At 46.8% G+C, this 25,090-nt stretch overlaps 1 protein-coding gene across 2 annotated transcripts in view; it reads right to left on the reverse strand.

Annotated features, from left to right (window-relative positions):
- Positions 1-1,643: 1,643 nt before the first annotated feature.
- Positions 1,644-25,090, reverse strand: part of VLDLR (very low density lipoprotein receptor) — a 29,077-nt gene continuing 5,630 nt past the window's right edge. Inside the window, exons 2-19 of one of the 2 annotated variants that reach the window (XM_081893998.1) lie at positions 21,933-22,052; positions 18,997-19,119; positions 18,168-18,290; positions 15,574-15,954; positions 15,356-15,478; positions 14,368-14,490; positions 13,273-13,392; positions 13,066-13,191; positions 12,780-12,951; positions 10,696-10,920; positions 9,253-9,371; positions 8,727-8,866; positions 8,086-8,227; positions 6,806-6,955; positions 5,682-5,747; positions 3,947-4,027; positions 3,415-3,584; positions 1,644-2,256 (exon numbers count right to left, since the gene is read on the reverse strand). In XM_081893998.1, the coding sequence (XP_081750124.1) occupies positions 2,221-2,256; positions 3,415-3,584; positions 3,947-4,027; positions 5,682-5,747; positions 6,806-6,955; positions 8,086-8,227; positions 8,727-8,866; positions 9,253-9,371; positions 10,696-10,920; positions 12,780-12,951; positions 13,066-13,191; positions 13,273-13,392; positions 14,368-14,490; positions 15,356-15,478; positions 15,574-15,954; positions 18,168-18,290; positions 18,997-19,119; positions 21,933-22,052 (2,540 nt within the window). In that variant the 3' untranslated portion in view covers positions 1,644-2,220. The remainder of the gene's footprint in view (positions 2,257-3,414; positions 3,585-3,946; positions 4,028-5,681; positions 5,748-6,805; positions 6,956-8,085; positions 8,228-8,726; positions 8,867-9,252; positions 9,372-10,695; positions 10,921-12,779; positions 12,952-13,065; positions 13,192-13,272; positions 13,393-14,367; positions 14,491-15,355; positions 15,479-15,573; positions 15,955-18,167; positions 18,291-18,996; positions 19,120-21,932; positions 22,053-25,090) is intronic. The other variant, XM_081893999.1, reaches the window with a different exon arrangement.

Consider the following 25,090-nt stretch of genomic DNA (forward strand, 5'->3'; position numbering starts at 1 on the left):
GAGGATAGATAATACAAGCGTCACAAAGACGTGCCAATATCATAACTGTGTCAGGCTGGTCATAATTCCCTTACAATTATAGAAGTTTTTGCAATGACAACAGGAAGGAGATTCTGCTGACTCAGAACATTGGTGATTTGTAGACATCTTTTGAGAGCAAAGCGAATTGAGAGCTTTCTTTTAGACATAGAATCATGGGAAAAGGAGGGCAGTCTGGATTTAAAGCAGCAGAAAGGGCACTTCTGATACCTGACCTCAGTGGAGGAGAGTGCTGTAGGAAATGGGGGATGGATCCTGCCAAACTTTAGACTGACAGGAGCAGGTGGAACTTGCACTCCTGCGATTGTGGGCAATTTGGATGAAAATGGCATACCTAGAGGTTGCCTGGTTCCTGATGTATCACTTGAACATCCCTCCCAAAAACACCATGACCAGAGAGCGCTGGCAAGTTGTTTCCTGCCATAAGAAATCAGGACTTATCACAAGAGACAGCCTCTCCCTGGTGTTTGCTTATGTGGAGTGCTGTGTGGTAGAAAGAGACATTATTCCCAGACATGCTTCATCACTCACTAAAACCCACGTTCAGTCCTGTTGGGCAGATATACCACCACCAGCAGCTCATCCTTTGCTTCAATATCAGGTGTGACTAGGTTAGTCGTATCACTGCAACCTTTGGAGCAGGGATTGGGACCCTGCGACCCTCCAGACATTGCTGACCTACAAACCCCATCATGCTTGACCACCGGCTGTGCTGATTGGGACTGGTGGGGAGTCGGAATCCAACGATAGCTAGAGGGTCACGGGATTCAAAACAACACATCTAACAGTCAACTTGGGTCATGGTGAGCCTACCGCTTGGAAGGAAAAGGGGTCACCCCCCCAACAAAAGTGGTTTCCACATACTGGGAGGTGGGGGTGGGTGGGACTGTATTATGTGTATGAAGGAGTGTTCCCAACCATATCATTCTGCCTGGACACTGAGGTCCAGCTCTGAGGGCCTTCTGGCGGTTCCCTCCCTGAGAGAAGCAAAGTTGCAGGGAACCAGGCAGAGGGCCTTCTCGGTGGTGGCACCCGCCCTGTGGAATGCCCTCCCACTAGATGTCAAGGAAATAAACAACTATCTGACTTTTAGAAGACATCTGAAGGCAGCCCTGTTTAGGGAAGCTTTTAATATTTGATGGATTATTGTATTTTAATATTTTCCTGGAAGCTGCACAGAGTGGCTGGGGAAACCTAGCCAGATGGATGGGGTATAAATAAAACAATATTTATTATTATTATTATATTCAACTGCTTATAAATCAAATACTCAATTGGCACCTCTGACATCCAAGGACTGCCTCTTGAGAGTAGCTGAGAGAGAAATTGAAAGGCATCAGGCAGACTCAGAAAAAAAAGCAACAGCTGAAGCCTAGTGTTAGGATATTAACTGAGGGGGCAAGTGAGGGCTGCGTGAACTGGGCTGCTCAGCCCTGCACAGCTTCTGGCGAGAGCTACACCATTTGCAGGCAGCCTTGCCGTTCAGATTTCCGTGTGCTCTCTTCATTCCAAGCAAAGTTCTGGAGCTCTTCCCCCAGCGAGTTCAGCTGGTGTCCAGAATGTGTCAGCAGCGTGATCAAGCAAACGGCACGTCCAGCCCTGTCTATAGCTTTGCTTCTCTTTAATGTCATTTCAGTGTCGAAATTTACAGTGGTTTTCTGATACAGAGCAATTGTCCTCTGCACACCCCTGTAGGTGGTTCGGGGAGGACAAATTCACAATTCATACAAAAGTTAAATTTTACAAATTTTTGGCAATTAGACTGAGTAACCCGTTTTCTCCTATTGCCATTGCCCAACCATTGAAAAAAAAGGTTATACAATAATTTACATTGAAATGTGTTTCTTCTCCAAAGTGCTTGATAGACTATCCTCAGGAAAATTTACAGGGGCCTGTACAATTATTTACAGGAAGTACTTCTTGCAGCGCTTGTTCCTTCCCTATGGCTTCTTGGAAAGTGCTTTATACAGGGCCAGCGGTGGCAATACTTATTTAAAAGGGTTACAGGTAACCAGTGACTTAAAAGCTGAATTGCTGTGGACAGACATTGGCAAGCTTCGTATGAAAATGGTTTGTGAGCTTGTGCCATCTTCATTCTCCCGTGACAGGAAGGAAAACTGTCCAGCCACTGGCTTCTGTCCAAATGGTGTAAAACAAAAGTAGACTAGGAGATGGCTGCCTTCATGATAAGTCATCGTCTGTGCTGACGACTGATATCTGTTCGGAGGAGAAACGAGGATTAGTGACAATGCAATCCGTCCTGTTTCATGCAGTGAAGTTTTTGCAGCACGTGGTTTGTGTTTAACACAAGATCCTCCTGGCTTTCAACTTTGTATGACAGGAATAGTACACAATACTTACGCCGCTTTACTTATCCGCAGAGCCAGCAGAGCTTCCTAGCCAGTAGCTGCCACAACTTTAGCAGCTAATGCAAAGTCACCTCCTCAAACATGACTTAGGTGGGTGCTGAGACAGAACCAGTTCCAAGAACCCAAGACCTTTGGCAAAGGGTATCAGTGGTGCCCTGGTCACCTCCCATCGCTCATTCTTTCCTCCACAGATAAAACTTAAGATGACTCCCGAGATAAAGATTAGAAGAGGGGGAGAAGTCTACACTGGAGTCAAAGGAGAAATCCACAAAGGGACCTCCCATTTTCTGCCTCCTTCCACCTGCTTGCTTTGCAAGTGATCCTATGCAGGCCACCTGGAAGTGAGCCTCACTGAACCCACTGGGTCTCCCTTCAGAAAAAAAACAGCTGGGAACCAGTGAGCGCCTGGATCCCCAGAAAGTGCTTGGCCCATGGATGGATCTGTAGCTGTGTCCAAAGTTCTGCTATGCAGTTACCAAAGCTAGTTTGAGATTTAAGCCTTAAGAACCAATTTGGATTAAGGACTTGAAACAAATTCTGATTTTCAAGAGTTGCTGGGATCCATTTAAGGCAGTCACTATACAGCAGTACCTCTGGCTACGAACTTAATTCGTTCTGGAGGTCCATTCTTAACCTTAAACGGTTCTTAACCTGAGGTACCACTTTAGCTAATGGGGCCTCCTGCTGCTGCGCCGCTGCCGCGCGATTTCTGTTCTCATCCTGAGGTAAAGTTCTTAACCTGAGGTACTAGTTCTGGGTTAGCGGAGTCTGTAACCCGAGGTACCACTGAAGTGCCCTGCATTCCCATAATCCCTGACCTCTGGGCACACAGACTGGGGGGTGATGTATGTCACAATCTAACACATCAGGAGGACAACACATTGATGGCACCGCTGCTTCAGATATGACAGGGAAGTGATGCAATATTCTGCTACACCATTCTAGGAGTACTTATTTCTGGTGCCTAATATTTACTATCTTCTGCAGTTCCACCCCCTTCACTTACAGCTGGATACGTGTGGCCCACTGAAGCGCTGTGTCTTCCGATGTCTATAGAGAGGTCTTCTTCCGTCGTTTTCAAGTACACCGGATTGTCAAAATTCATGCTTTTCATGTTCTTGTGTTGCCAGTTGCGCCACATGAAGTAGCTGCCGGCCGCCGCCATGGTCAACAACACTGAAAGAAATGGCAAGGTGATGTTCCTCTGGAGCATCTTAGCCCAGCTTAGACTGCTGAATAGCCTTCAGTGGCCTAGGTTGAATGCAGCCATCATAAGGAGCAAATGTGCCACCTTGCTCCCACGTGGCATCAGTGGGGCATGCGTGCATGATGTCAGCATGTGGACGTGTCATGCGCACACCCCGGGGCTTGTGCATGTGACATGAGCACATTCCATGGAGTGCACACAAGGCTGCCAAGGAATTTTAAGGGGACCCAGCCCTCTCCCCGAACATAGGGGTGGGCCCTTGACCCCTTGATCAGGAGGGAGGTACAGTGAAAATACCTCACTCGATTTCAGGACAACGTCTTCTACTTACACACGGGAAGAATGGCCCATGCTGCTGAAGAACTTCTGGATGAAGAAAGCTCTTCTGAAACTGGACTGCTTAGATTTTGTCCTAGGAAGAAAGAAACTGCCATTTCATTCACTCCCAAGTGCAACCCAGTTAAGTGTTTTAAAAGGTTTCCACATCTAGTAGAAAGCTTTGTCTACTAAACAGTTTAAACTCTAGGGGAGGCAGAAAAGTTGCCTGAACTTTGGCGGAGGAAATTGTTGGAAATTCCATTCCACCCTTGCTGCAGATATGGGAGATTGTTACATGTCACATGTCTGTTTACAGATTGCTCTGTATTGCTTTTGTTTTCTCTCTCTCCCCGAGAAGAACGACAAGGAGAAAGGCCATGTTTTTCTGTGTCCTGATTTATGTATAATAAATGCGTAGTTTAGTATAGTATCCCTGCCTCGAGCCTGATCTGTTGTGTGTTTACTCTGCTGAGTAATGTGTGCTCTTGCATGCACAGTAGAATGAGTCACGGATGCATGTCGGAGGAGGATGACTGATTGATCTTTGCAGCAGCAAGACCGAGAAGGGAGATGTTCCGGCTGGGGCCAAGCCAGCTGGCTTTCCATCACATAGTTCCGACAGAAATGAGCCCCTTGCCAAGCTGGTTCCCACTCAAAAAATTGAGGTGCACTGCTATAAATCCCCTTGTTTTAAGATATTGGCCAATGCATCATGGCATCACTGCCTGGTGCAATAGCTCTGCTGGCCAGAGTCAGAAGGGGATATTCCAGTTCAGGTAAGAGAAGGATCAACTCTGAAGGCTCCAAGGCCTACCCAATGGGCATTCCAATTCTGAGTGGGAAATTGTAGCATGAAGCTTAGGACAGAAAAGACCAAGTTACTGTTGATTGGGAGGGGGGCGTCTAGAGGCCTCTAAGAGTCTGCACACTCTCCCTTGAGGTCTGCAGCTTGGGGGGGTAATCCTAGCTTATTCTTACACTGCAGCAATTGCTAGGAATAATGCCTGTTGTCAGCCGTTTCCTTATCAAGGAAAGGAAGTCAATCCAGATCATAGATTCAGGTAGAGAGCTGTGTTGGTCTGACGCAGACAAAATAAATAAATAAAATAAAAAACTTATCCAGTAGCACATTAGAGACCAACTAAGTTAGTTCTGGGTATCTGAAGAAGTGTGCATGCACAGGAAAGCTTATACCCAGAACTACTTAGTTGGTCTCTAAGGTGCCAATGTGTTTGCATTACAGTCGACTCTTGGGTTGTGAATGTGATCCATGAGGGATGCACATTCGCAACCCGTGTCTGCGCATGCGTGGGTTGTGATTTGGCGCTCCTGCACATGCACGACCGCCGAAACCCTTCTTAATTGTATTTCACTATTAAAATACTTCTTAATTGTATTTCAGTTCAATTACTTTGATAACATACATATTTTGTTATGTGCAAACGGCTTGAGATACCTATGAGGTCCATAAATTACCATATAGCATATATTCAACACAAAAAACAGCGACAATTTGTTGTGGACAAAGGACAGCTGGACATATAAAGGGCCCCCCCCATTACCTTCAGGAGCTTAGGGCCTCATCAAACCTAAATCCGGCCCTGAGCTTAGCCCAGTGTTCCTTGGAATAACCCAAACACGCAAGGTCTGCATAAAGACCTCTGTGCCCTCCCCTTGCGCTGAGCAGAAGTGGTGGGATCCTTCGCTTATTCTGCTCTACCACCAGCACGCTGCATTAGGACCAATACCTCCAGAAAGTGGTCCAGGTGGTTTTTCTGTTCTGCTGTTCTCTTTTGCCTCAGCAGCTCCTGTACCTGAAATTATAGATCAGCAACTTTGAAGCCCAGGATTGACTGGGTCCTTGTTCTGTGGAGGTGGCGCATCTACAGATGAGCATGTTCATGCATGTCTCAAATTAGCTGTGGGTTGCAAGGTGTCAGCCGTCTGCTGCAGCTTCGTAACGCAGTAGATCTGTCATCAGATCAGCTCTTAAATGCTTAGAAAGTCAGGCTCAAGTTATCTAGCTCTTGGCCAATTAAGCCATTTTTAATTTTTTGCATTTTTAAAATAAGAGAAGAAGAAGAGTTTGGATTTGATATCCCGCCTTTCACTCCCTTTAAGGAGTCTCAAAGCGGCTAACATTCTCCTTTCCCTTCCTCCCCCACAGCAAACACTCTGTGAGGTGAGTGGGGCTGAGAGACTTCACAGAAGTGTGACTAGCCCAAGGTCACCCAGCAGTTGCATGTGGAGGAGCGGAGACGCGAACCCGGTTCCCCAGATTACGAGACTACCGCTCTTAACCACTACACCACACTGGCTCTAGAGGTCAAATGTATTTCAAAACTATGCTGGAAAATAAAAGCCAAGGCTGAAGTCTGAGCTGTGTTATGCTTAGAAGCAAGCTGCAGGACCAGTTGAACACATTGCTCTTAGGAATGCCAATTATCCAACACTCCAAGAGATGCTATAGTAGGTTGATATGTGAGGTTTCATACTTCAACTAGCAAACCTTTCCCACCTAGAACTAGCATTCTGGGTTAACAGAGCTTGCTTTTTCAAGGCACTTTGCCTCCCAGTAGGTCGTATGTCAGCATACATGCCACTGCAGAGATTATCTTTTGTCCAATGCCGTCTCAAATTCGTGGCAGAAAAGGAGATGGAGGCAGCTCACAATGCATTACTGCAATTATCATCAGGACGACATCGGAATTTAACAGATGCCTACTATAGCTTGTGAAATCCATGAGTATGTAGATGCCAGCCAGAATATGCCGCTGAATGACCACATCAAAGCATTTTGGACAGTATTAATGCACAAGATGGACGGGGCAAAGACTCACGAGACGCAACTTCAAGGAGCATGAAAGTGTACCTCTGCATCTTAAGCCATTATCTTGCAACGTGTCGCCATCGGGACAAATGCAAGTATACTTTGGCGAACGGTCATTGATCTGGGGAGCAGGCAAGCACAGATATTCGCAGCCTCCGTTTGTCATGTTCTCATCTTCACACCAGTTCTTTCCTGCGGAGAGATGTTTCCAAGCATGTTCATCTCGTATCAGAACTTAAACTTCCATCAAGACGGCAAAGGCTGTGATCAGTTTACTAGGCGAGCCATCGCAAGGTTGGCTTGCAGTCAAGGCTATACTCAACATGGTGCTCATCTTCCTATAATGGGAGTGTCTTCCAAGAGAAAATGCGAGAACAGAGAGTCTTTCTAGCATAGGATGCTATTTGTCCCTTGACTTTTGCCAAAGTAAACCATGGACTGAGAGCAAGTTACAGTCTGAACTTGGATGACTGAAGGCAGAATTTGGGCCAACCATTCACTTCCCTCTCAGATGCACTGTGGCAACTTTAAACAGATTCATTTCTGAAAGTATTTTTATACCACTGTACCATAAATACATGGGATGCAGGTGGCGCTGTGGGTTAAACCACAGAGCCTAGGACTTGCCGATCAGAAGGTCGGTGGTTCGAATCCCCGCAACGGGGTGAGCTCCCATTGCTCGGTCCCAGCTCCTGCCAACCTCATAGTTCGAAAGCACCTCAAAATGCAAGTAGATAAATAGGTACTGCTCCAGCGGGAAGGTAAACGGCATTTCTGTGTGCTGCTCTGGTTCACCAGAAGCGGCTTAGTCATGCTGGCCACATGACCTGGAAGCTGTACGTTGGCTCCCTCAGCCAATAAAGCGAGATGAGCACCGCAACCCAAGTCGACCACAACTGGACCTGATAGTCAGGGGTCCCTTTACCTACCATAAATATATATCACAGCAGTTTACAACAATATAAAACCATGAAGATTAGAAAAAAAAATTAAAAACAAGTAGTAAGCAATGGAAAGGGAAGGGATCATCTAGTCTAGGCATTCCCAAACTCAGCCCTCCAGATTTTGGGACTACAACTCCCATCATCCCTAGCTAACAGGACCAGTGGTCAGGGATGATGGGAATTGTAGTCCCCAAACAGCTGGAGGGCTGAGTTTTGAGCTGCCTGATCAAGTCCAACTGGCTGCAATGTATTGTGGGAGATGTACCCTTAATTGCCTGCCTAGAGCTGGTGGAAGAGAAGTTCTCAGATGGCATTTAAAAGTTGGCCCGGAAAGCTTCTTGAAAGCTTTCTTGCACTGCACCTGACGACTCCTGTTACCTGATTGCTGTACAAGTTCATGATACACAATGATGTCCCGAGCATCATACAAGTTGTTGACTACGGTTTCCAGCTCGGCGCCCGTAAACTTATTCGCACCGTACACAGCTTCATTTTCACCATCTGTCCAGTAAATGGTGTCCTGGAGGTGGGGGAGAAGGTGGTTATATCAGACTGAAGGATTATTCTTTGAACTGCTGAACTTAAAAAGAATGCACTGAACTTAAAGAGGACCAGGCATGTTTTCCATCAAATTCCACGAGTCAAGTTAAATGGAGCAACCTTTCAGCAGCAATTTAGTTCACTAGCGACCTGGCGCCCAGCTCCCTTATCACAGAAGACAACAGAATTTCTGCAGCTCAAATGACCTTGTCACCACTCTTAGCTTGCTAATTTATTTCTCACATTCACAGACCACCTTTTCTTCCAAGAAGCTCAATGTGGCGTACATGGCTCTTTTCCCTCCCCAATTCATCCTCTCAACAGCCCTGTGAGGTTGGTTAGACTGAGTGACTGACTGGCCCAAGGTCAGCCGGCGAGCTTCATGGCCCAGTGGGAATTTGAACCCTGGTCTCCCAGGTCACAACCTGACACTGTACCCATTAAGCCACGCTGCCTCTCACTGAGACCTCGGTTCTTACCTCAAATATCGTCAGAGCAAGGGGATGAGCAAGGAATTCATGCGATTCCAAGACGATCCTTCGGTCGTGCCCATTCAGATCGACACTGGACAGCTTGTGCAGCTTAGAGTCAACCCAGTAGAGACGATTCTTCACACGATCTGAAGAGAAAACATCTCAGAATGCAGCCAAGTTTTGACAAGAGCTTGCCTAAATGCACTTCTAAGCCTAGATTTCTAAGGAGGTTTTGCAGTAGCGTCCTTGGCTATGCAATGGGTAATTAAGGCACCACAAAATGCAGATTACAGGATCCTGAAGTCAATGGCAATGATCATAGAGCGAAGCCATGGAAGCATGTCAAATACCCCCAAGGCTGGGTATTGGCTTGATTTGGGGTGGGGAAAGGTCTCATCATGTTCTGGCCCAAAGCAGTTCATCCCAGAAGACTACTCGCTTTCACACCCTTAAGGCACTCCTCCCAATTAATCCAACTCCAAGAATTCCTTCCACAAGGAATTCCAGCACGGTAGGAAGAACATTTATATACCTAGTGCAATCCCATTAGGCCTCTCAATATCTGTTGTCACAAGTTGTTGCCTGTCAAGTCCATTCATCCCTGCTTTCTCAATTTTGGCTGGTTCACCCCAATCAGACCAATACATGAAGCTGTAAGAGAAACCAGGTAAAAACCGTCAGGAGTCGACTCGGCTGCCTAGATCATTTTGCATGTTTCTTCCTCAGCAGTTGCACTCACTAGAGGTTCGCCTCAAAGCTTTGGCTAACGGGCCTTTTTATGCATCAGTTCCTGGCAGGCCCAGGCAATGTCTTGTCTAAAACCGGTTTAAAGTTAAAAATTGCAAGAACAGGTTTGGAATTTCTGATCAGGCAACGGATCACAAATCCCTGCTCACCTCACTTGTAGTGAGCCTCGCACCCTGCTGTCGGGTCGCCTGGTCCACCCCCTCCCCTCTGCAGCCCAGCCACCCGCCTCGCGAGTGACACTTTCCTGCCTGCCACCCGTGCCTTTGTTCCTTTCCCTGGCTGTGGGAGCGCTAGCAGGCTGCCTCCTCCCTCCACCCCTCCTCGTGCTGAGTGGAATGGTGCCTTCTGGTGGCCAAGAGAGACTGCGGTCAGAGGGAGCCACAGCTAGCGGTTCCAGGGAGGCTGGTGGCTCCACAGTGCCCAGCAGTGCCCCAGCTGATACACTCTGCCTGGGGCAGTGCCACACGCCTAGCCTCACCAGCAAGAGGTAGAAGCCACACACGGTGACGCCAATATCTACTCAGCCGGCAACTGCTTTCTTCCTCCCTTCCAACATCATAATATACCGCCATGTCGCGAAGTTTAGCTGGCGATCTATTACAAGGTTGGAAAGCAAGTATCGCCCACCCCTAGTTCCTGTTTGTACCAAATTACAAGAAAGGACAGGTATCTTCCCTCAGGGTCATTCTTTTGTTGCGCAAATGCACCAAAGCATATAGATGAAGCCTAGAAAAACAGTCCCTTCTCAACCGGGGTGGTCAAATACAGGCATAGGCAAACTCCGGCCCTCCAGATGTTTGGGACTACAATTCCCATCATCCCTGGCTAACAGGACCAGTGGTCAGGGATGATGGGAATTGTAGTCCAAAAAAATATCTGGAGGGCCGGAGTTTGCCTATGCCTGGGTAAGTATCGTGGGCAGCTACTCTGGCATGAAGTTACTAGCAATTCTTCCAGTACCACTTCCCGTCTATTCTACATAGATGTGCTTACATTGGCAAAGATATAAAGGTTTATGAAGCAAGTTATTGCTGTCTTTTCTGGATTCCCCAATGGAATCCTCAATAACGTTCTCTCAAATTGAGGGTTTCCTCTCTCTCTCTCCTGCAAGTGCTGCTACATGTCTTGGAATGTTGCACCCTTGTGAGGATAGGTTATATGAGAGAGCCTCAAAAATCATCAAGGTTTATTCAGTTAATATGATCTCAGACATCTAAACATTGTTTACCCAGAAAGGGGATCCACAGCAAGAGAGGCGGGCTCTTTTAAGTCCGTGTTGAAGAGGACCTTTCTTTTAGCACCGTTCAGGCTGGCCACAGAAATGGACTTGAGAGAAGAATCCGTCCAGTAGATGTTCTTGTATATCCAGTCAAAAGCAATTCCTGCAGGATTCTGCACATTCTCTATGATCCGGCGGTGCTGTAGTGGCTTGTTATTAGAAGTGATTGAGGTGCTGGGAAGAAAGATCTCATTGAGTCCCCAATGGATACACTGCCCAGACTGTCCCAAACCCAGTGTGTGGGGCTCCAAGTTAATCCTAGACTCAGATTTAGCTAGAACAAGCTTGCAGCTTAAGGGGTGCATTTTCCTCATGGCGAACCTACTGGGAGCTACATGCAGGGAACGTTCCCATGTGAAATCAGCTAATTTCCAACCATACAAAAGCTGGAGATCCTCACACAACACATTTTCCACCAAGTCAAGCGAGAGGCAGCCCAGTTCTACAATACATTCAAGCTAAGGAGAAGCTGTGAAGGATGCAGATCAGAAACATGGCCTGAGGAGAATTCCCAGGGCTGGAGGCACCTTTCGCCTATTGGCTGGAGATTACTAACCCCCTGATCTACAAGTTGAGACTCTGAGATGGTGGCTACTTAACACCCCAAGGCCACCCATCTAAGGAAATTGATTTTGGCCATCAAACTTGCCATCTAGTATGTTTTGGCAGTCACACACAGTAAGGTTTCAGCTGGGCTTCCCTCCCGGGTCTGTGTGCCTGGTACCAAGCAAAAACAGGTGCCCAGGACTTTTAGTTTGCTCACGTATCTGCTCAGCTGCATTTGAAACTCAACTGCGTTAGTGACATCTTGCTAATTTGATAGCCATTTTTAAACTGGGTACAGTGGTACCTTGGTTCTCAAACTTAATCCATTCCGGAAGTCCGTTCCAAAACCAAGGTGCGCTTTCTCATAGAAAGTAATGCAAAACAGATTAATCCGTTCCAGACTTTTAAAAACAACCCCTAAAACAGCAATTTAACATGAATTTTACTATCTGCAGCCTTTCTCAACCTGTGGGTCCCCAGATGTTGTTGAACTACAACTCCCATCATCCCTAGCTAGCAAGGCCAGAGCTTAGGGATAATGGGAGTTGTAGTTCAACACCATCTGGAGACTCACAGGTTGAGAACCACTGATTCTAACGAGACCATTGATCCATAAAACGAAAGCAATGAACAATGTACTGTAATCACACAATCAATCAATCAATCAATCAATCAATCAATCAGTAGCTGAACTGAGTTCCACACAGTCACAAAAACAAAACAAAAAGAGTCAAAAAAGTAAAATAAATAGCAAAGAGAGACAGACCTCAGCGCAACACTCAAAATGGAAGTGTGGAACCCAAATTGGAAGCATAACACTCAAAATGGAGCACGTTCAGCTTCCAAAAAAAGTTTGCAAACTGGAACACTTACTTCCGGGTTCACAGTGTTAGGGTTCCAAGTTGTTTGAGTACAAAGGCGTTTGAGAACCAAGGTACCACTGTACAGGCATAGTGGCTCAACACCTTAAGGGAGCCCTCATTATTAGAAGGTTCTCTCCAAGTACAAAATTTTGCACAGCGCTGTTTGGTAGATTGTGCTTTATGGTAGCAGCCAGCACTGCAGAGCTCAGTTGGTTAGGGCCTGGTGCTGATAACATCAAGGTTGCAGGTTTGATCCCTGTGTAAGACAGCTGCATATTCCTACATTGCAGGGTGGAGGGGAACCAGGCAATCCTCAGGGTCCCTCTCCAACTCTAATTCTATTATTCTATTCCTCTATACTTCCCCCAAAAGAAATCCAAGGGTCTGTTCTTCTGCTGAACCTGTGTATCGGGTGAACAGAAAGGCCCACGCTGTTGATTATCCATTATCAAGTTGAGACTGAGAGTAGCGTACAAGACATTGTCTTCACCAAAAAAATAAGCTGCATAGTCTTAAGGGGAAGTTTGGTGATCTACTGCAAGTCAGCCAAGTCAAAAGTTGCTACTCTTTAGGTAGGAGTGCAAGCAGCTCTGCAGTTCCATCACCTGAATGGAAAAAGCTTACCTGAGGAGAGCATTTGGGCCAATGTCCGCCCAAAAGATGGCATGCTCAGCCATGTCTGCATCCAAAGCCACCACGTTCCTCAAGTCTCCGATGAGCTGGGTATAGTCCTGTCTTTCCAGGGCAAACTGCCTGATGTTCCAGCGATTCGTAAAAAGCAGACTTGGTTCTCCACCTGCAATAATAGATTAGTAGGTGAAGTGAGCAGCCAGATGGTGCAGAAATAGCTTTTTACCTTGAGCGCCCCTCAAGAGGAAAATTATGGATACCAGGGTGAAGAGTTACTTACCGATTGCCTTACATACGAGAGTTTGTGGGTCCATCCGGTAGCCCCGACTACATTCACATTTGTACCCCAACTTTGTATTGATGCAGATTTGGCTGCAGATACCTGGGTTCAGGCATTCATCGATGTCTGGAAGAGAAAAGCTACTTAGCATTGCACTACGATAGGAATGCAAGTTTCAGGAATACCATCTTGCCACAGAATGCTCACCTCCACACGTTTTTCTGTCTATCAACTCAAAACCAGCAGGACAATCACATTCATAGCCTATAACCAGGTCCCTGCAGATATGAGAGCAGCCTCCGTTGTTCACAAGGCACTCGTTGACGTCTGGAAGAAATGAGAAGGGCCACTCAGTTGTTTGTGAGATTTGCTTCATGTGCTTAGAACATGGGTAGGCAAACTAAGGCCCGGGGGCCAGATCCGGGCCAATCGCCTTCTAAACCTGGCCCACAGATGGTTCAGGAATCAGCATGTTTTTACATGAGTAGAATGTGTCCTTTTATTTAAAATGCATCTCTGGGTTATTTGTGGGGCATAGGAATTCGTTCATATTTCCCCCCCAAAAAAATATAGTCCGGCCCCCACAAGGTTTGAGGGACAGTGGACCGACTCCAAGATGAATTTTAACAGGGAGAAATGTAAAGTATTGCACTTGGGCAAAAAAAATGAGAGGCACAAATACAAGATGGGTGACACCTGGCTTGAGAGCAGTACATGTGAAAAGGATCTAGGAGTCTTGGTTGACCACAAACTTGACATGAGCCAACAGTGTGACGCAGCAGCTAAAAAAGCCAATGCAATTCTGGGCTGCATCAATAGGAGTATAGCATCTAGATCAAGGGAAGAAATAGCGCCACTGTATTCTGCTCTGGTCAGACCTCACCTGGAGTACTGTGTCCAGTTCTGGACACCACAGTTCAAGAAGGACACTGACAAACTGGAACGTGTCCAGAGGAGGGCAACCAAAATGGTCAAAGGCCTGGAAATGATGCCCTATGAGGAATGGCTAAGGGAGCTGGGCATGTTTAGCCTGGAGAAGAGGAGGTTAAGGGGTGATATGATAGCCATGTTCAAATATATAAAAGGATGTCACATAGAGGAGGGAGAAAGGTTGTTTTCTGCTGCTCCAGAGAAGCGGACACGGAGCAATGGATCCAAACTACAAGAAAGAAGATTCCACCTAAATGTGGTTCAGCTACGTTTAAAGTTCCAACCTTTGTTTGTTTGATATATCTAAGAAGACACAGACCTATTCAAGTGTCCCGGGTGCCAACAATCCACGCTACACTACCTCCAACTTACTGCATTCTTTGAGAGGTTCATCACTCCAGTCTTTGCAGTCCTGCTTCTGGTTGCAAACTTTGCTGGACTCGATGCACTCGCCACTTCTGCACCTGAACTTGCCAGGTCCGGTGCACTGATTCGCTGGAGGTCACAGAGAAGAGACGGACCACGTTAAACAGCTGTCGTCCCAAGCTCAAAATGCTGTGGCTGTTGTCAACAAACTGCTATTGGTGTCGACTTAATAGATATTCTACCATTTAAAGTATGCCACCTTCCCACGAATGCTTATACTATGCAGAAGCACTTAAAAACAACATGACATCTAGACTAATAAAAATATGAGCAGCAACACCTTAAGCCCCCCTTTTTAATTCAATGTTGAGATATTGCCCTTTGATGATACTGAGGCACTATATGGGCATGCAACTAAGGATGCGGGTGGTGCTGTGGGTTAAACCACAGAGCCTAGGACTTGCTGATATGAAGGTCGGCAATTCAAATCCCCTAACGGGGTGAGCTCCCGTTGCTCGGTCCCTGCTCCTGCCAACCTAGCAGTTCGAAAGCACATCAAAGTGCAAGTAGATAAATAGGTACCACTCCGGCGGGAAGGTAAACAGCCCTGTTCAGGGAAGTTTTTAATGTATGATATTTTAGTGTTTTTTTGTTTCTATGGAAGCAGCCCAGAGTGGCTGGGGAAACCCAGCCAGATGAGCGGGGTACAAATAATAAATTATTATTATTATTCCATGCACTGCTCTGGTTTGCCAGAAGCAGCTTAGTCATGCTGGCCACATGACCCGGAAACTGAACTCACGCTCCCTCGGCCAATAAAGCGAGATGAGCATCGCAACCCCAGAGTCGGCCACAACGGGACCTAATGGTCGGGGTCACTTTACTTTTATGGGCCTGCAAGAGCCTTCAATAGGAAGGTCACCAGAGCCATCACCACGTTCATTTCAGATCTCAGCCCATCATCTTCCCTGCTCCGTGGTGCTCCCCCACTTACCTACTTGGCAGTTCACTTCATCTGAGCCATCTATGCAGTCCCTCACACCGTTGCACTGCCTGGTTCCATGGACGCAGTTCCCATCCTCACATCTGAACTGGTCGGGTCTGCATGTCTGGAAAGCTGGGGGGGGAGAAGGTGTTCAAGAACATAGCTTACAGCCAAAGGAGCCCAGGAGCCAGTTTCTGCCGTCCGCGGACCAACGGCCTGCTACTTACAGCAGTTGATCTCATCGCTGCCATCTTTGCAGTCCGTGTCACCATCACAGCGCCACTTCTTGTGGAAACACTCGTCTCCCGAGTCACAAAGCATTTCGCTCTCCCCGCATTTCACGGTCCGGACCGGCTGGTGGCCACACTGCTCCGAAGACTCGTCCGACCAGTCGGTGCAGTCTGGTTCGCCATCGCACACCCAGTTCACTGGGATGCAAGTGTCACTCTCGCTTTTGCACTGGAACTCGCCGACCCGACAAGTGGGTGCTGCGCAGCCGACCTCGTCGCTGCCGTCACTGCAGTCTTCATGCCCATTGCAAGCGAAGTCTTTGGAGATGCACTGGCCGTTGGAACACGTGAACTCTTCCGGGTTGCAAGTTATGTTGGCTAAGGGGAAGAAGACACAACACAGCTTTTAATTTTATTTGCTGGGCATTGACAGGAAGTCACCATGGGGAACTGCCAAACACCAAAATATTACACTGATCAGGTTAATTTTGCACACCAAGGGAACTCTAGTACATCTTTTGATTTACACTGTAGTATACAGTCATACCTTGATTTTTGAACAGCTTACTTCTCCAACATTTTGGCTCCCGAATGCCGCAAACCCGGAAGTGACTGTTCTGGTTTGCGAACTATTTTGGGAAGTCGAACATCTGATGTGGCTTCCGATTGGCTGCAGGAACTTCCTGCAGCCAATCAGAAGCCGTGCTTTGGTTTCCAAACGTTTTGGCAGGCGAATGGACTTCCAGAACAGATTCCGTTCATCTTCCAAGGTACGACTGTATTTAGCACTAGCAGGATGGGTTTAACAGTTAAGTTTCCACTTCATCTAGGACCTAAATTAATGAGCATTTTTGTACCGTAGCAACCGAGTTATTTATTAAGGCTACATTTTGAAACTTGGTGAATAGCAAAATTCATGCTGAAAGAAAAACATCTATCTTCACTGCAGTCCTGAAGTTGCCATCTACATGTTTTAATATAAAATGGCAGTTTGCAAATGCAGAGATTTTAATTTAGATCATTGTCTCTTCTTGGTACTTTACAGTTTGCTGCTTTGAACAAGTGCCAGCCCTGCCTGAGATTCAACACCAGGGCTGAGCACCCTGGATTCAGCTGAGGTGTGAGTCAAACTGGGCCTATTCCCAGGGACTCTGGCATTGGATGAGTTGGGTTCAGGCAGCCACGGATCATGACAGGTCTGACGGGATGGCCCAGAATGATCCACGGTTGTCAGGGGGCAGGAAGGAGAGGCAGGAAGGAGGGAAAAACTGCTTGCCTGCCTGATGCCTCCCCTCCACTCAAAAGCTGGCGTGTGGGCAATGTGAGGGTGACATAGGTCCTGCAGAGCACCACCCTTCCACCCAGATTGCCTCCTTTGCTCAACTGTGGAGATGAGAGGGTGATCCGAGGGGAGGTGGCAATGGAGCCGGTCTCTTTCCCCAGCCCCTGGCCTGCCTTGCACTTATTTAGGAACAGGTCCAGGGTGGGCTGGGGGTGGTCCCCAGGCAGAGTGAATCCAGTGCCCCCAAGACTGGAGCCATGGGGCAGGTCTGGGGCCTGTGCACAGCCCGACTCAACTACCCCTGGAAAATGTTACTAGGGTATTTGCTCAAGTCCCTTTTGTGAGATGTATTATTGCAAGAGCAGTCAAGTACAACATTTTCCCGTTGCCTAGAATGGACACACAGGGGAATGTGGCTCCAGACGGGAAGGACTTCCTGTCATACCTGCTCTGGAGCTTCCTCCCCCTGTGTGTGACCAGGTAGATGGGCATGACCCTGGCAGACCAGATCAAAGGGCTGCCCATGCAACCATCTCTCTCAGTCTCTCGGACTCCTCCTCCTGGACTCTCCTGGCTCTTAGCCAGCGCATGGCTCAACCTTCACACAGGATGGAGCCCAAAAGCAGAAAGTCTGAGATGTAGCTCAGACTTCTTTTCACTGTAACCACAAGATAAAGCCTGCCTTTAGATTACTGCTGGGAATGGAATGTGAGTAAAACTTTATTCTTACTTTTAAAGACTGTGTTGTGTTATTATTATTTTAAAAAGGTAAAGGACCCCTGACAATTAAGTCCAGTCAGGAGTCGAACCAGTGACCTTCCGATCAGCAAGCCCTAGGCTCAGTTGTTTAGACCACAGCGCCACCCGCGTCCCTATTTATTATTATTTTAAGAGGGAAATAAAAGGGGAAACTGATCAGGAACAATCCAGGCTGGACAATCCAGACTGGATTGCTTAATTAAAGGATTTTAATTAATCATCAACTCCAACAAGTTATTCTCCAACAAGTTGCAAAGGGAATGTGCTCTGCTGTTTGCTTAGTGTAAGGAGGGATAATCTCAAAACAATATATCCGCTCCTACCTTCCTTAACATTCCTACACCTTTAAGTAAAGACGAGAAACCACAACCACCATTTTACTGAAGCTTTGCTCAACTGGATACAGGAACTGATGCTGGCATATCAAGATGCTAAATCAGCTGCAAACACTGCCTCTAGTGTGCATTTGCGTGGCTGGATACTAATACAATTCCTGTGTGTTATGGGGTGTGATGCGGCCAAGTCACCCACACAGCCCTGAGGAACTTACCACAATCGTCTTCGTCCTCAGCAGCATCGCAGTCGCTCTCTCCATCGCATTTCCAGGAAATGGGGATGCAGCGACTTGACTGAGGGCCACAGCTGACCTCCCCTATATCACACTTCCTTGTGTCTATTGAGAAGCGATCAAGAGTTCACTTAAAATAATAATAATAATAATACCCGGAATACTGAAAAAGCTCCCATGCAAGTCAGTGCAGGTACTAGTCAAGTGAGGCTTGTTCTATGCCCTGCTCAGGGATCTCCAATCCTGCAGAGGGAAGCCAATTCTCCCTTTCAGTGTCTTAGGCAAGACCTGAGCAGCTTAACCTTTTGTGGGGGAGAGCGGGGAAGAGAATCTTGCATTTTTAATATTTCATAGATTTGGCTTGATGTTTGTTTACAGATTTAAAACAAATACCAAATGCTACCACAACACAATAACCCCGTTTGGGGGTAATAACGCATTGGCTTATGCCAAGTTATTTGCCAATATATAGCTAATGGTTGGTTTAATGCTAAAAAGTTTTATTTAATTGTGGAGAAAGGGGCTAAGGCCCCAGCATGGCTTCCCCCAGAAATCTGGAAGCCTAGCCTTGTAGCGAAAGAAGATGAAGGTTTGGATTGTAGGCCAGACATGGGCGATCTGAATTCGAATCCCCCCCTGCCTGTCTCCTGCCCAATGGCTTAAGAGCATGTCTGCAACTTCAGTGCAAGAGGTTCTTTGTCTCAGCCATATGGAAAAAGCATGGAAGCAGCCTGCCCTGGGCACAACTTGGCTCCAGCTTTAAGGGAAGGTGGCGCAGTTGCCTTGCGGCATTAAGGACCCGGCTACTCACAGCAAAGTTCAGATCGCTCGTCCGACGCATCTTCACAATCGGGGTCCCCATCGCACTGCCATCGGTTCGGTATACACTGCCCACTTAGGCACACAAAATCGGATGCGGCACACGTCTTCTTCACTGCAAGGAAGTAGCATTTTGCTGAATTTGTCAGGGAAAAGACCATCGCTTGCTTCCAACTGCTCCGATCAACAAGTGCCCTAGCCCAGCTAATGTGCTAGTTGGTGCCAAGTGTCCTCCCCAGGACCAGTGCGCAGGATTTCATGCTCCTTGGAGCTGCCCTGTTGCAGAAATCACAGCACAGCTATGAAACCCTAGTTAGGATTCTGGCCACTTCCTCAACATGAACAATACAGGAAGCAAAATGCCAAAGGATATGTATGGAACAAATTTGGTAGGGATGCTAAGTGTGTGTGTGCTGGACCTCAAAGAAAATGTGGTAGCAACCTCTAGCAGGATATTTTGAGGTGCAGCTATAGTACAAGTTGGCAGAATGACATAGTCGCCCTGTTGCTCCAAGAGATGCAGGCATGCTCCACTTCAACATTTGGAGGAGGAATTTTCTGTTTCCCAAGAGGTCTTTCAACAAGAGTTCCCAACTCCAGGGTGGACGGTCAATGTATTTCAATCCTGTGTCATTCATATCTTTTTGAAACCAGCCCCATTTCATCCAATTCATGGGCAGGTTTCTTTTTAAGGGAAAATCCTAAAAAATAAAAATCCCACCCAGTTTTATAAACAAACAAAAGCAACACTTAGATGAGGTAGTTCAAGAGCTGCCCTTTTCTCCTTTGAGATTTTACAGATGCTTAGAGCAGCTCTGTGGCTGCATTGTAATTTGTAAGATTGGTTTTAAAATGCTCTCACAACATGCAGTCAAGGAATCGTATGAAGAAAAGACAGCTGCTGCCATGGGCCTATGAGTGACGCCATCTTTCCCCCATACAATTCCACCCCATTGTTCAGTCCAGACCCCAAGGTCCTCTTCCAAGAAGTGAGGTTACAGGGAACCAGGCAGAGAGCCTTCTCAGTGGTGGCGCCCGCCCTGTGGAATGCCCTCCCATCAGATGTCAAGGAAATAAATGACTATCTGACGTTTAGAAGACATCTGAAGGCAGCCCTGCATAGGGAAGTTTTAAATATTTGAGGTTTTATTATGTTTTGGTATATGTTGTAAGCCACCCAGAGTGGCTGGGGAAACCCAGACAGACAGGGAATAAATAAAATTAATAAAAAGGCATGGACCTATTGTGCACAGAGGTTCACTGACTGTGTGGTCTAATCTGTAGCCATGAAGGTGTCTGAGGTGAGCACATTAGGAAGACTCGCTTCAATATGCAGACAGAACTGCAATTGTCCCCATCTCTATATAACACTAAATTGAATACTGTATTATTAAAAGCTGTTTTTAAAGCATTTTCATCTACACGGGTACTAGAGCAGGATATAAGAAAGGCAGGAATACACTAAAAACAATAATGCATATGGAGGTCATAGAATACAAGCAGAGCAGATGAAAGGTTGGTTAAAAACCACAATAAAAGTCCCCGGGGCAAATTAGTAAGTTTTGATCTTGTGTTGAAGTAAACATTGCAGCATGACTGCTGTCAATAAGAAGGCTATTGCATAGACAGAGCCACCACCAAAGGATGCTCATACACTTCACTGCCTGTTATTTTATTACCTCTCCGTCACCCCAAGGTCTCAGGGCAGGTTTCAATGATTGAAAATACCGTTTTAAAAAACACAATCATGAAAAACAGGGTCTTGAAAATCTAACGTTCCCAGGTGTCAAAGGCGAAAGGGGAGCAACTACAGCATTTGCCCCAAACTGTATAAAGAAGCTGCAATACACAGCTCTGTGGGAAGGGAGTCCCCCAACTTAGGGGCTGCCACAGAGAAGACCCTCTCTTGGCCTATTGGCACCCAAGCTCCTGAGGGTGGCAGAATCTCCAAGAGACTACAAGTTGTTTATGTATTGACCGTTACCAAATAAACAAAGGAGCAACTTAGAAGAGTCAGGCAAGCCAACACTTAAGGTTCAGGTTGAGCTAAGTCAGAGGGCGCGAAGCACAGAGTTCTGAGCACAGCCTTAAGAAAAAGAAGTAACTGGGCCTGGGAAAAGGCATATAAAGATTTGAAGAAAATGTGGGAAATGATGGTTGTTTAAAAAAAATGAAGTTATGATACTGAGATGTACAGGACTTGATGGATTGTTTGAGCAAAAGACTTTGTTCCAATACATGAGCCTGGATGCCAGGCCAGGTCCAACTGGCCCCTATAGAAGGAAGAAGCCCTGGCCAAAGATGATAAGAAGAAAAAGAAGAAGACTTGGCAAAATAAATTACTGAACTGTGCAGGACAAATTATCATTAAAAAGGGCAACTGTTTAATGCATATTTTTTAAGCTTTGTGTATAGATTTTTACATCAGTATAACTTTTAAAAGTCACTTGCAATAAGATGAAGGAGGTTTTAAAATTGGATTGTTAAGGATATAATATTTCCTGGACGTGCATGAGCAAGGATATTATAATGGAACCTAGAGGGGGAGTGGAGGGAAGCCAACCAAAAATTATGGTTTAATTTGGTTATGATTTTTTTCTCTCTGTCCCGTCTCCCCCCACCCCATTTTGTTATTTTTGGAAAATCAAAAAACGGTTATCAAAAAAGGGGGAAAAATAAAATAATAATTGCCCAATTGCCTTAGTCAAAACCAGTGGCCCGTCCCACATGCAACCAAGGAACTGACTTCCTTGATAGGAATGCATGCTTTGATAAGCCTGAAGTGAACCTCTAACTGCAGTCATTTTGTTCTTCATGGTTTGCTGCCAGCTACCCAAGCTCAAAGCATGTCAGAGGCAGGCCAGAGGACCCGCTGAGCTACTTTGCTACTCAACTATGGGCTCAGTGGCCATGCAAGACCTTCCTTACCACAGGACAGTTCATCACTGCCATCGGTGCAGTCTGGATCTCCGTCACATCTCCATAGCAGCGTTATGCAGCGGCCGTTGTGACACTGGAACTGAGAGTCGTCACAAGTCACTCTTGTACCTTGAATTAAGAAACAAGCCTGTTAGATGCAGAAGCAGTAATTCAGAGTTAACCGATCCAATGCATTCTTTCACAGGGACAAGGCTTCTTTGCTTTTAGTCTCAGCGTTTGGCATCGTCCTCTGTTCAGCTGTCATGGGATGCTCCTTCTAAATATGGCAAAGGGAGGATCCCATGATCTCTAACGTACAAACTCCTTAATTCACACAGCTCAAGTCCTATCACTCTTCTGGGATATGACTAGCAGCTACCTTTGATTTACCATATTTTTCGTCCCATAGGAGGCTCCGTCCCATAGGACGCACCTAGTTTTTTTTGGGGGGGGGGAATATAGGGGGGGGGAAATTTCATTTCCCCCCCCCAAAAAAAAGCAGGTCGGGGAAACCGAACCAGGTCGAGGAACAGCGGGATGGCGGCTAGCTTGTGGGGCTGGCCGATGTCTGCCCAGCGCGAGGGGCGCTCTGCTTCAGGGCGCCCCACCCGCCGGGTGGCAGGCTGCTATCCGCAGCGTGGGGAGCCCTGCGGGGAACTCCCGCAGGGCTGCCTAGGCTGCGGAGGTGTTCCCGAAGCGCCGGGCGCTCTGGGAAGCAGGCTGCTATCCGCAGCCTAGACAGCCCTGCAGGACCTTCTGCAGGGCTGCCTAGGCTGCGGATGTCTTCCTGAAGCCTGGAGAGCGAGAGGGGTCGGTGCACACCAAGCCCTCTCGCGCTCCAAGCTTCAGCGAAAGCCTGCATTCGCCCCATAGGACGCACCCAGATTTCCCCTTCATTTTTGGAGGGGGAAAAGTGCGTCCTATAGGGCGAAAAATACGGTATTCTGTGCTCAGCAAAAAGAGATTAGCAACCAGCCGTGTTAGTAAAGTAAGGCCACAAACATTGCTAGCCTGCAATACTTACCAGTCTGCTAAGAGGCTAGTTTTAAAATGGTCTTTTAGCAGGAAAGCTGGCGAAAGAGGACGTAGATTCAGTCCCTCCTTCCACTGGACTGCTCTCCCATTTGCACAGAATCCCATGTCACCTGTAGCTACAAGGGGAGCCCTTAAACCACAGGTCCACTTTGGCAGCAAGTAGACCCCATGGGTAATGATCTTGCCATGGAATTTCACTCTCAATCACAACCTGAAAGAGGATTAATATGGCTTTCTAGTCTATGAAAGTCAGACTATTTTACTTTTGTTTTATAGAGCATTTTAACTATACTGAGCCACTTAAAAGACCAAGATACATGTACATGTATCTTGAAAAAGTTAATACAGTGGTACCTCAGGTTACAGACGCTTCAGGTTACATACACTTCAGGTTACAGACTCCACTAACCCAGAAATAGTACCTCGGGTTAAGAACTTTGCTTCAGGATGAGAACAGAAATCTTGCTCTGGTGGTATGGCAGCAGCAGGAGGCCCCATTAGCTAAAGTGGTGCTTCAGCTTAAGAACAGACCTCCGGAACGAATTACCATATTTTTCGCCCCATAGGATGCACTTTTCCCCCTCCAAAAATGAAGGGGAAATGTGTGTGCATCCTATGGGGCGAATGCAGGCTTTCGCTGAAGCCTGGAGAGCGAGAGGGGTCGGTGCGCACTGACCCCTCTCGCTCTCCAGGCTTCGCGCAGATCTCCGCAAGCCGTGGGAGCCAGCGCCGGGCTCCCATGGCTTGCAGAGAGTTGCCTGTTCTGGGGTCTGGGGAAGCTCGGGCTTCCCCCGCCCCAGCCCTGCACCTGGGGGGGAAATAAATTCCCCCCCTTTATTTCCCCCCCAAAAAAACTAGGCGTGCCTTATGGGACAGTGAGTCCTATAGGGCGAAAAATATGGTAAGTACTTAACTCGAAGTACCACTGTATGCCCTAGCTCAGCTGTTCAGGTTTCAGGTGACAATAGATGCGTCAAGCAGATGCTGAGATGCACAGTTCTATCACTGATGCAAGTTTTGCTGTCATGTTAGGAGAAAGCTGCACTGAATATTTGAGGAGCCTATGCTTTTGAATTATGGTGCTGGAGGAGACTCTTGAGAGTCCTATGGACTGCAAGAAGATCAAACCTATCCATTCTGGAGGAACTCAGCCCTGAGTGCTCACTGGAAGGACAGATCATGAAGCTGAGGCTCCAATACTTTGGCCACCTCATGAGAAGAGAAGACTCCCTGGAAAAGACCCTGATGTTGGGAAAGACTGAGCGCACAAGGAGAAGGGGATGACAGAGGATGAGATGGTTGGACAGTGTTCTCAAAGCTACCAGCATTGAGTTTGACCAAACTGAGGGAGGCAGTGGAAGACAGGAGTGCCTGGCGTGCTCTGGTCCATGGGGTCACGAAGAGTCGGACACAACTAAATGACTAAACAACAACAACAATACTTTTGCCAAACCACCAAGCACTAAACATAGATTATAACACCGCCTGGGCAGATAGTTTCATCTAAGAGAAGATAAGGCACACACTATATAGCTGAGCAAATTCTGAGTCAATGAAGCAGGGAGCAATGGCCAGTATTAAGAAATGAGTCACCCTGAAAAGACTTTGCAAGCATGCATTCGAAGAGTGGGATGGTTGAGAACAGACTGACAACAGAGCAGACATGCAGGCAGAGTTCAAGAGCAGTTCAAGACTGGAGGGGGCAAGTAATATTGTAATTAGGGTTTCTTTAAGGAAGATTTTTAGTTCCAAAATGCTAAAATAAAGCCTACACATATAAACCAACATGTATACTACACAAACATGCAGAAGAGTATACAGAATGTGAACACTACCATGAATTTTTACTTGTGAAATGACTTTTATTGGAGGTTAAGTGTGCCAGATCCGCCTCCTAGACTCATGTGCAAACACACGCCATATAAATCACCATGGACGAAGCAGACTGAGTGCCATGTGCCAAAACTTATGCTCCTTATGTTAGTTGTCTTGATATGCTCTGAGATGTCTTTGTGAGGTTCCTTTGGGGTCACAACTCAAAGTTCATAGGATCAACTAATTTAGGAAGATGTTCATTACCCCCTGAAGGCTAAGTGGATTTTCAGCACTTGCAGATACCATTTTTATTATGT

This window comes from Podarcis melisellensis (assembly GCF_964234715.1).
Source record: "Podarcis melisellensis genome assembly, chromosome: 17".
Taxonomy (NCBI): domain Eukaryota; kingdom Metazoa; phylum Chordata; class Lepidosauria; order Squamata; family Lacertidae; genus Podarcis; species Podarcis melisellensis.